Here is a 12,636-nt window from a genome sequence, read left to right as displayed (position 1 = left end):
AACAATTTAACATGACTACTTTTACCGCTAACAATTTTTACGGTAAAAATATTCCATTCAGACAAATAACAAAAAAGATAGTTAAAACTTTTTTACCCTTTTTATTCATTGCATTCAAAAAATTTTACCAAAATAATAGTATTTTTACTATCGCATCATTATTATTTTTTTTTACAATTTTTATTTTTTTTACAATACTGTTATGATTATTTTTATTATTCTTATTATTTTTATTATTTTTACTATTTTTACTATTTTTACTATTTTTTTATTATTTTTACAATTATTATTTTTTTACTATTACTATTATTGTTAATGCTATTATTTGTATTTTTACTATTTTAGGATATATTTTGTGCAACAAAATAAAAATGCTTTAAACGATTTTTGTGAAACTTCTATGTTATTGTAAATAAAAAGATGAACATTTATATAATACAGTAATAACATTATTATAAATAATGTATAATAATATGTAATACCATTAATGTATGCATTTCTTTTGTATATGAATTCGCCAAAAGCAAAAAAAAACAAATGTAAAAGGGAAAACAAAAAAAAAAATACGTAATATATATACACAAAAATAAGTATATAAATACATATATATATATATATATATATATATACGGTATTACTTTTATATATGCTTTACTTAAATATGCAGTACTTTCTATTTTTCATACAATAATCAAGAGAAAAATAATTAAAAAATGAATTATAAGCAAAGAAGAGCAAATGACATGACCTTATAAAAGAGGAATATGAAGTTCTTATTAAAATTACGTAAATCAAAAAAAAAAAAAAAAATAACATAAATAAATAAATAAATAAATAAATAAAAATAAATAAAGAAAAAACAATAAAAAATAAAAAGCAAGAAAAAAAAAAAGAAAAAAAAAGAAAACTCTGGTTTTAATTAAATAGTAATTTACCTCAATGTAAAACAGAGAAAATTAGATAAAAGGGAAAAAATGAAAGAGCATATATGATCAACAAAAAATAAACACAGTAAATTTTATATGCGCATACATGTATATGTATATATATATATATATATATATATATATATATATATATATTATATTACATATATGTTTATATGCGTATATATGATTGCCCTATTATTTTATATGTGACTTCATGACAGATTTGGAAGAAAATCTGCCATTGGTTGAAAACATCTTCATGTAATTGAATAAATTTTGGTCATATAATAACATAAAAGAGGAAGAAAACACACATATATCATATATGCATACAACTTCCGCAGTACATTATACCTTTTCACATAGGCAGTATTTCACATGCATAATTCTTCTTCACATATGTGCATGTCCTCACTTGTGCATACTTTTATGAACATGTCATATTTTTCATAAATTTTAAAAAAAATGTCCTGAAAATGGAAAATAATTCTTATTTTGACGAAGTAGAAAAGCTGCTTGAAAATAAAAACAGCTGCAGCAAAAATGTGAACGGAAATGTTAAGAATGAAATAAGCGAAAATATAAGAGCAAGAAATAAAAACAGAGTGAATAATAATAAGGATAACAACAATGACGACTGTGAAGATACTAACTGTGAAGTTATGAACGGAGAAGGTATGAATAGCGAAGGTATGAATAGCGAAGGAATGAATAGCGAAGGAATGAACGTTGATGAAAATAATTGTGAATACAGTACTCGTGAAGATGAGGAATTTGTTTTAAAAAAAGGCAGTTCCAAAAATAAGAATAATAATAGTAAAAATACACTAAATGGAAAAAGAAAGAGCAGTAGAAGGGGAAAGCAAGTTAAGGGTGAGGAGGGTGATTGTAATACCGAAAAAGAAAATGTAAGGACAAGAACGAGGAGAAAAAAGGTTCAAGAGGATAATAATAATAATAAGAAGAATGAAGGTAATAATGATGATGGTAATAAAGACGATGGTAATAACGATGATGGTAATAATGATGATGGTAATAGAGACGATGGTGATAATGATGAGGATCTAGTGAAGGAAAACACAAACGAATTAGCAGAAATAACAAATAAGAACAAGAAAAGTACCAGGAAAATAAATAATGCGCTGAACGGGAAATATGAAAAAGATGAAATGAATAGTTTTGACAATTCAAATAATAATGAACATATAAGAAATGGGGAAAAAAATAAACACAAGAACAGTCATATAGAGGAGGAAGCTAGAGAAAAATCCCCATCCCTTGAAAAGAAGAATGACGCGCCATTAGAAGAAACACAAGTTCAAATTAAAAAAGAAACTGACAAATCGAGAGGAAAAAAAAGGAAAACGCATAGAAGTTTAGTTATTGACGATCGAGAAGATGGTAAGTGTAAGGGCGATGAGGATGATAAGGATGAGGAGATTGAAAGGGGTAATGAGATCGATAAGGATGATGAGACTAACAGGGGTGATGGGGCAGATAAGGATGATGAGGTTGATGAAGATTATAACGACAATGAAAGTAGTAGTGGAAACGAAAGGAAAGACATGGAAAAGAATAAATTGTCCAGTAAGGACAATGAAAAGGAATCTAAAATAAGGAAAAAACACAAATCTGAAGAATGTTCTTCAAACTTATCTTCAGTAGAAGATCGTAGTGATAATATAAGTAAACATAAAGTCAAGGTAAGAAAAGAAGATGATGAAATAGAGGAAGACAAAGATAAGAAAAAAGAAAGACATAAAAAAAGAAACTTGAGTGGTGAACGAAGTTCATCCAATAAAATACGTGCAGATTATGATAATGATGATGATAAAAAAAGTTGTTCAAAAGACAGACATAAAAAAAGAAGAAAAAGTAGGAATGATATGCAAAATGAAGAAAAAATGATAGATCAGAATTCCTCGTCAAATGAATACTCTTCAAGTAATGAAGAACATAGTCATAAAAGAAGAAGGAGAAAATCGAGCTCTAGTAGCGCATCCAATTCTAGCAACGTAGACGAACAGTATCATAGGTCAAGAAGTAGAAAAAGAAGGAAACATGATAGGTATGAAAAATTGTTGAGGAGGGAAAAGGAAAAAGATAGAAGAAGACATAGAGATAGGGATGAGGACAGAGATATGGACAGAGAAAGAGACAGAGAACGAGATAGGGACCGAGACAGGGACCGAGACAGGGACCGAGACAGGGATCGAGACAGAGAACGAGATAGGGACCGAGATAGGGATCGAGACAGAGAACGAGATAGGGACCGAGACCGAATAAGAGAACGGATAAGGAGGGAAAGGGAAAGGGAAAGAATCAGAAAGGAGAGAGAAATTGAAAGAGAAAAAGAAAGGGAACGAAGAGAAAAAAAAAGAGAAGAGAGGAGATTAAAAGAAGAGATGGAAGAAGCAAAAAGAGATGATTTAACTGTATTAGTATTAAATTTAGATTTAAAAGCGGACGAAAGAGATATATATGAATTTTTCTCAGAAGTGGCTGGAAAAGTTCGTGATATTCAATGTATAAAAGATCAAAGGTCAGGAAAATCAAAAGGAGTAGCATATGTTGAATTTTATACTCAGGAATCTGTTATAAAAGCATTAGCAGCTAGCGGATATATGTTGAAAAATAGGCCAGTTAAAATAAAATCTTCACAGGCTGAAAAGAATAGAGCAGCGAAAGCTGCAAAACATCAACCAATTGATCCAAATGATATTCCATTAAAATTATATATAGGAGGTTTATTAGGTCCCTTAAGTAATATAACAGAGCAAGAATTAAAACAATTATTTAACCCTTTTGGGGATATATTAGATGTAGAAATACATAGAGATCCATATACAGGAAAATCAAAAGGTTTCGGATTTATTCAATTCCATAAAGCTTCAGAAGCAATTGAAGCTATGAGTGTTATGAATGGAATGGAAGTAGCTGGAAGAGAAATAAAAGTTGGCTATGCCCAAGATTCCAAATATCTTCTAGCTTGTGAGAATACTCAAGAAAGTCTTCTACAAAAGCAACAACAAATAACAAAGAAAGTAAAAAATGAAGAAGATGAACAGGACAATGAAAAAATTGATCATGATGATGATGACGGAGGAGGATTAATAGCCGGTGCAGGAAGTAAAATTGCTTTAATGCAAAAACTGCAAAGGGATAAATTAATGGATAACAACGTAATTTTTTTTTTTTTTTTTTTAACCTTTTAAATATAGTTTATTTTTTTTATAAAATTTTTAACAATAGCACAATATATCTTTTGTTTTCAATTATATTTGTATCTTGTTTATTTTTCATAAATTATGAAATTGTCACACTTTTTGCAAATAAATTAAGCACATGTCTTATTTTATTTATTTTTTTTTTTTTTAGATATCCAATAAATACGCTACTGGAGCAAATGCAATAATGGGTAAAACTGCATTAATATCACCCACTAATCCTATAAACAACGTTACACCTAATTTAGTGTTATGTAATATGTTTTCACAAAATGATGATAATATAGGAACTGACCCAGACTTTTTTAATGATATAATTGAGGATGTAAAAGAAGAGTGTAGTAAGTATGGTAACATTATGAAAATATGGTTAGATACAAAAAATATAGACGGTAAAATTTATATTAAATATTCGAATAAGGATGAGTCATTAAAAGCATTTCAATTTTTAAATGGAAGATATTTTGGAGGTTTACTTATAAATGCATACTTTATTATGAATGAAATGTGGGATTCCATATGTAATTAAATTGAAAAATAATTTTATATTATAATATATAACATTATTTTTTATTTAGTAAAACAGAATTACATATATACGTGTGATCAAAAAATAAGGTAAATTTTTATGCTCAATTTTAAGTATAAATGTGAAGCCTGAATTTTTCCTATTTATTTTTTTTGGGCGTCTTTCTGAATTTTTTTTTTAATCTACCATTAATACATCAAAATATTTTTATTTATTTTTCGCTTTGCACATTGTTCACACATTGAGTATACATATATATATAATTATAGATAGATAAAGCTGTAAAAAAGAAAACGAATTTATAGGCGCAGAGGCATATAATGGAGAATATATTCTTAATGTGTTTGGAGGGAAAATGAGAATAAGTATATTATTGCCAAAGTGTATGCACATATCCTTTATTTTGATTGTTTATTCTATATAAATAATATATACATAAGTGAGCACTGAAAAAATTGTAATTGTTTAATAAAATGAAAGTGAGAGCCGGGAAAAAAAAGGAAATTTTTGTCCCATTAATTGTTAATACATATACATAGTACAAATGCTTATACGCAAAAAAAAAATAAAAAAAAAAATAAAAAACTATAAATCATTTACATGAAGAAAAAACAAATAATATTAAAAAAAATTATTTGCAAAGAGTTAAAATTAACTATTTATTTTTTTTGTCATATATGGATTAACACATATAATTTTATTTTTTATGTTTATCATTTAGGGTAATTTACAGAATATATGTATTAAGAAAACAAAAAAAAAAGTTTGGATATTCTTGAGTTCTTGGTTATAATTTGTATACACCTTTACCGGATAATATGTACTTATATATTTACGCATATATGTACATACGTAAATATATATACGTACACACGTGTGTATATGTGTTTGTATACTTACGATTTTTCTGTAATAATAAACGATTAATCGTTATTATAGTTCAAAAAGGATAAAAAAAAAAAAAAAAAAAAAAATTAATTGTACGTTCAGTTTTTTTATTTTTTTTTTCTTCTTTTTCCCGAAGATGTTGTAAATATATAGAAAAATCATTAGGATTAAAGCATTATTTTAAGGCTATCTTAAATGTTTCATTTAAGTGTTGTTTTAAGATTTACTAAAACATATTCATTTTATGAAGAAATTCAATATAAGAATTACTTTTCTTTAATGTAACTTACCGTAATTTTGATAATTTAAATTCTGCACAATTTAAGGTTTTATGAATTATAAAATGAAAAAGTGTGGTATTCTGCTATTAATAAAAAATACAAAAGTACATAGCTACATACATACATGCGTACTAACATATATTTATTTATGTATTTTATTCATTTTTTACTTATTTTTTTTTTTTATAGATTTCCTAATGCTATAATATATGGTTTGGATTTTTATGACCTTAATTCACATCACCATATAAAATGGAGTAGTAAATATTCTTTGTTTTTTTAAATGTTTTTTAAATATATGATATATTATTAAAATATTATTACAGATGTCTAAACGTGAGTACATTTTTCTTATATTTTTTAAGCAGATTACTTTCATAGATTGTATTAAATGTTATTTCCTGCAATGAAAATGTATATTTTATATATAAAATATTTCATTAAATTTGGAGTAAAGTTAACAAAAAATTAAAAAACACATAAGCACTAATGTGTGTTTGTGATATATATTTTTTCTTTTCTTTTCTTTTTGTCTAATATATGGCATTATGTAATTATGGTATTTGTTTTGTTTTTTGTATTATGTTTTTTTCTTCTTTGTTTTATCTTTTTTGTTTCTGAATTTCTCAACTGTTTCCATGCTTTCAGGTTAATATCTTTTTAATTTTTTCTTTTTTTTTTATTCATTTTTCATCATACTGTATTATATATATATATTATTCGTTTTTCCTTTAAAACTACTATTTTTATGAATATTATATATTTTTTAAATATTGCAACATTTTTTTTTTTTTTTTGGAGGAAAAAAAAAAAGTAATTAAAGTAAAAACAACATATCAATTTAATGGTACTTTTTTACCTGAATGGGAAACAATTCATATATAAACATATATTTATATGTATAAACATATAAAACTAGAATGCTGGTTGATAATATAAAATTTTTTTTTTCCTTCTGTTCCTCATAAAATAAAAAAAAAAATATTATATACATATATACATATATACATATATACATATATATATATATATATATATATATAATAGTAATATACTATTAAATATATCCGTTTTGCTACTATTTTTTTTATTTATGTAGGATTTTTTTCCCCTTACTACAAATTGTAACAATCTGCATTCAATAGCAACAGTGTTGTGAATATATTGTTTTTATTTAAAAATATATTAATAAAAAAAAAACAGTAAAATAGTATAAAAATTAAAAAATCAATTTATCCATTTTTATATATTTATGTATAAATTTACAAAATATATATTTTGTATGAACGCTGTTCTTTTTATAGATATAAATAATAAACTTATTCACAAAACACTTTTGCAATATTTTTTATAATTTTTTCTTCTACAATATTGTATATATAAATAAATCTTGTATTTATATATGTTTGTAATATTATGTTATATTTTATGCATATATATATAAATATGTACGTAACATATATAATATATACGTATGTATATAAAAATTTCTTTTTTACATATTATTATATTCTAATAAAAATAGTAATAATAATGAATAACAAATTTTAATATATATATTATACATAAATATGCAACATGCATATAATACAAACTTTATAAAAAATTTTAAATAATATTCATCTTTTTAGTAAATACATTACTTCAAACTCTTTTTTTCTTCCTGATGAACCTTCAATGATATTAAAATTCTTTTCAAAAAAAAAATATAATATTTACAAATACGTACATATGAATGTACAAATGTATGTATGTATGTATAAAGGTATATATAATAACGTATGTATAATATAATTTAGTATTTATAGTAATTCTTATATGATATATATATATATTTTGTATATTACATAAATAAATGTAGCATTTTCGTATATATATACATATATATATAATATAATATAAGTTTATGTATATATATGTTTTATCAGAGGACTTTTTTATTTCAGCTGGAATTAGCTTTCATTTTTCTTCCTTTTTTTTATTTATTTTATCGGATAAGTCGCGTATTTTTTTTCTCATTTTATTTCTCAATAGATAAAATTAGAAATATAACAAAATTGCATATAAAAAAGATTCATGTTTAAAGTCTTTTAAATAGTAATATTTATATTGGTATTTTTTTAATTGATAATAATATAGAAACATAAAAAGTCATACATAATAATTTATATCATAAATGCTATAATTCAATTAATTATGTGCATATATATCTATATATATATGTATTTATGTATGATTATATGTTTGATTATATGCATCGTGTATAATTAAATTATTATCCTTTTAAGAATTTTTTTTTTTTTTTTTTCATAAAAAACATAAATCAAAAATGATTTTTTAATCTACCCTTAGCTTTTTATTTCAATTGTATTGCATATATTCTTTTTCTCCACGTTTATTTATTTATATACGTAAGCTAATGTATTTGAAATGTATATATATATGATTTTTTTTAACCTTCAGCATATATATTTTTTGTTATATATCATGTACATATGCGTATATACATTTATATACAGAAATGTATGCATTTAATTTAACACCTTTTTTTTTTTTTTTTTTAAAATAGAAAATTTTTTATTTTTTTGTGACGAATCTAAATCGTTTCTTATACAATACTTACCAAAGGGGAGGGAAAACAAAGCAAATTGTTTTGTTCTTTTGTTTGTTTGTTTTTAAATATATACGCGTATATATATATATATATATATATATATATATATATATATGAACATACGTACATAGCTAATACTCCCATACGCTTATCCACCCCTGTATGTCGTTCTTTTGCTATATCTGATTGCGTATTTTATGTAAGTTGTAAAAACAATTGTGTACAAAAATGGGGGGAGAAAATAACTTTGATGATTTGTCTTTTTTTGAAAATAATGAATTTCAAAACTTGAATAGGGAATTTTTAAGAGGATCAATGGATGGTAATCGAAATGAAGAAGACAAAGGGTTAATACATAAAGCTATAAATTTGTCAAAAAAAGGAGCAGAAAATATTCAAAAGGGTATAATAAAGACATTAGAAAAAACAAATTTAAATAATGCTCCATCAATAGTATCAAATTCTACTACAGCAGATACGGGATCAGTCTTTTCAAATTTTCCATCATTTAATAGTCAGACAAGGGAAAATGAATCGAATTCGCTTTTTGCCTTTACGACATTATTATCTTATAAGAATTTTCCAATTTTTTGTTTGTTATTTGGAATTAGTATACTATTTATGATACTATCCTTTTTTACCTTACCAATGATTGTAATATCCCCGAGACAGTTCGGTTCTTTGTTTACCATATCGTCAATTTGTTTTGTTGCGTCCTTATCATTTTTAAAGGGTATATCAAGCCTCTATTATCATTTGATAGAAAAAAAACGGTAAAAAAAAAAAAAAAAAAAAAGAAAGTGAAAAGGAAAAGAAGCGAAAACGCGAAAATGGCAAAGTTCATGTGACGCATCTATAAAGGAACATTTAAAATTTTTTGCTATAATAAAAGTTTATTCATTTTCAAGAAGTTTCATTTTATAGAGCTTATTTTCTTGGTTATTACATATAATTATAAAAATTACATTAACGATTTATTTATATTTTTATTTCTTTTTTGTTTTTAGCCTTCCATTTACTGCTGCTTATATATTATCTTTACTTTCCACCTTGTACTTCACAATAATTAAGCCGTTGTATTTATTGGTAAGCACATATCTTATGTTCATAAAAGTAAATACTTGTTCGATTAGGCTTATTTGTAGTTATGTATTTATACGTATACGTGTATATATATATACTTGCTTTTATATTTACATGTATATGTATACATACACACATGTACATTATGCGCGTACGTACAGGCATTGATTACGTCGGTTGTCCAAGTGTTAGCACTTATTTCATTTATTGTTTCATACATACCAGGTAAAAAAAATTAATGAAACAAATTCGCATATTCCCACGTATACATGCATATATATATATTATATATATAATATATATATATATATATATATTTATCTTATATGTATTCACATCGTTATGCCCATCAATAGAATGTTATATACATATGAAGTTTTCTCATTCATTTACGTGTTTCTTTTTATTACGTATTTGTAGGTGGATCAGGTGCAATAAAAATGCTTATCAATGCGTTGGTCACATATATTAAAAACTTGTTCAGACAAAACAATTCTTCAGATTTACCGTTTTAATTTTTTTATTTATATATAAATTGTCCTATTATATTAATAATTTTTTAATACCTTGCGATGTTTCCTATTCACCCATTTTAAAAATTTTGCACGTATATACAAATTATATATATAATATATATATATATATTATATATTTATATTTATAATTATGTGTTTTTACTCTTTTATTTTTTATTTTTTCCCTTTTCATTTTTTTTTTTTTTTTTTTTTGTGTATGAGTGCGTGAATAAATGCAATTTAAACTTTAAAAAAAAAAAAAAAAAAAATACAATATTTGAAGTGAACTTTGATTAAATTAGGGTAAAATAGTTAAAGCCCTAATTTATTTTATTGAATATATCATATTAATTGTATAATGTAGCTCTTTTTCTCATACTCCTTTGTATATTTATAAGTAATGGATTACTTATTTTCAAGTTATAAAAATTGGTTACAGGTGTATTATGAATATATATATTTAAAAAAAAAAATTTTTTTTTTTTTTTTTTTTTTGAAGTTGTAATGGAATGTAACAAGAAGTTTTGTCTGTTTCTTCATAAGAGGAAAAGAAATAATAAAAACTGTGTAAAAATGAAACAAGATAAAATGTACTCTTTATATCATTATACTCTTTAATTCTGCGAGATAAAAAAATATGTTTTCCGCTTTTTTCCCGACTACGTTATTGTGGCTGTTCGTTATTTAATTTATTTATGCATAGTTTAATGCATGAACAGCAAAGATATTATATTAAAATGTTTACAATTTAACAAATTCATTTTTTTTTTTTACATATTAAATTATTAAAAAAAAATTGTGTTATTCTGAAAGTAGAATTTAAAGTAAAAACTACTATTAAGTGGGTAGCCTTTTATTTTTGCGTCTCCAATTGTTAAAAGTAATTATACATACATATGTGCGTACATATACACACATATATATATATATATATTTATATATACATATATGAAAAGAAGACCGCTTTGCAAAAATTGAAAACATAAAGCCTATCCCCCAGCCATACAAACATACACACATACCTTTGCATACATATTATATAAATACATATATGAAGGATATAGAAGAAAGAATCAGGACAAGGTATCTTACAAAGTGCTAGCACATACAGTTAAGCATATACCATTATATGTAAGAAGAAAACAAGTACTCTTCTATTTTACCTTAATTACCTATGTGATAGGAGTTCGCTTTTTTTTTTTTTTTTTTTTTTTTTTACTTAGTTTTTGCTTTATACCAACATATTAGGAAAGATTACAACACCGTAATTATTCATGTTACTGCAACAGAAGAAATGCTTCTTTTTATTTCTTATCTAATTAAGAAATACTATTGACATAAAATTATATACTTGCTTATATTTTGAGTATTTGTTTTGACGTATTTTAATTATTATTACTTTACTATTTTTTATCTCTACGCTTCACAGGTATAGTCAATCGAACTGCTTTTTTAAGAAAGGGGGTTTACATTGGTATTTAGAGCATCCGAATAAGGTTAAGGTACAAGAAAAAAAAAAAAAAAATGGAACATTGTACTTTCGTAATAGTGTACATAATACGCACACATACGTACATAATATATACATATATGCCTGCGCTGCTCGTTCTGTTGTATGTCCAAAATTATACACAACATTTTTACTCATTTGGACATATTTTTAAAGCAATTAAAAGGTGTCGCATAAATTATTTAAATATTTAATTATTACATGTGATAAACATTAAAAAGTAAATTTTTTTTTAAATTAAAGATATATTCACGTAAAAAAAAAAAAACAGGAAAAAAAAAAAAAAGAAAAAAAGCAAAAAAAAGCAAAGAATAAAAAGAATAAAAAGAATAAAAAGAATTAAAAGAATTAAAAGAATTAAAAGAATCAATAAATGAATGCAAAACACAGTACAGTATAATATAGTACAATATATAATATAATATAATAATATCTCAACAAGAAGAAACCGCCACCCACCAAAGGAAAAAAAAAGGGGGAAAAGGTAGATACATGCACATATATATATATATATATATATATATAAAATACACATATATATAAATACATATATATACATATAAAATATACATATATATATGCGTAATTTCTCCGACATGATAACGAAGGGTGATACATAATGACCACGTAATGTCGGTACATTTTAATAAAAATTTATCCTTTTCAGATGAACTTTCTCTTCCCTTTACTCAGCAACTCACTGACTCGCACATTACGCATATATATATGTAATATGAATAAAAATTCGCAGATGTTACAAATACTTATTTAGCTTCATATATTCAAGAAAAAATACGCCCCTTGTAATTTTTATTTTATCGCTGTTCGTAATTTGTTAAAGGAATATTTGGGTAGCGGTAAGATGAGAAAAAAAAAAAAAAAAAATACTTTATAACAACAATTTGCACACTTTTTTGTGTACATGTGCTCATATATACCTAACAAATTGGTAGTGCACAAACGGAATATGCATCATACGCATTATAGTCTTTACACTATGGGTTCAACATTAATCGGTACTACCGCTAACGTTGATGCTGAAATCGCTATGCTCACCACA

At 24.3% G+C, this 12,636-nt stretch overlaps 2 protein-coding genes across 2 annotated transcripts; both read left to right on the top strand.

Moving 5' to 3' along the window:
- Positions 1-1,405: 1,405 nt before the first annotated feature.
- Positions 1,406-4,685, top strand: MKS88_004357 (splicing factor 1; the record flags this gene model as incomplete). The annotated part of the gene is made up of 2 exons (XM_067217527.1): positions 1,406-4,111; positions 4,308-4,685. The coding sequence occupies 2 exons, from the start codon at positions 1,406-1,408 to the stop codon at positions 4,683-4,685; spliced, it is 3,084 nt and encodes a 1,027-aa protein (XP_067071946.1).
- A 4,011-nt stretch (positions 4,686-8,696) lies between these two features.
- Positions 8,697-9,245, top strand: MKS88_004356 (protein transport protein SFT2; the record flags this gene model as incomplete). Its single annotated transcript, XM_067217526.1, has 1 exon — positions 8,697-9,245. The coding sequence occupies one exon, from the start codon at positions 8,697-8,699 to the stop codon at positions 9,243-9,245; it is 549 nt and encodes a 182-aa protein (XP_067071945.1).
- Positions 9,246-12,636: the final 3,391 nt, after the last annotated feature.

The sequence above is a fragment of the Plasmodium brasilianum genome, chromosome 12 (genome assembly GCF_023973825.1).
Source record: "Plasmodium brasilianum strain Bolivian I chromosome 12, whole genome shotgun sequence".
NCBI classification, from domain to species: domain Eukaryota; phylum Apicomplexa; class Aconoidasida; order Haemosporida; family Plasmodiidae; genus Plasmodium; species Plasmodium brasilianum.
The sequence above is the reverse complement of the archived record's forward strand: the minus strand, read 5'-3'. Positions and strand labels throughout refer to the sequence as shown.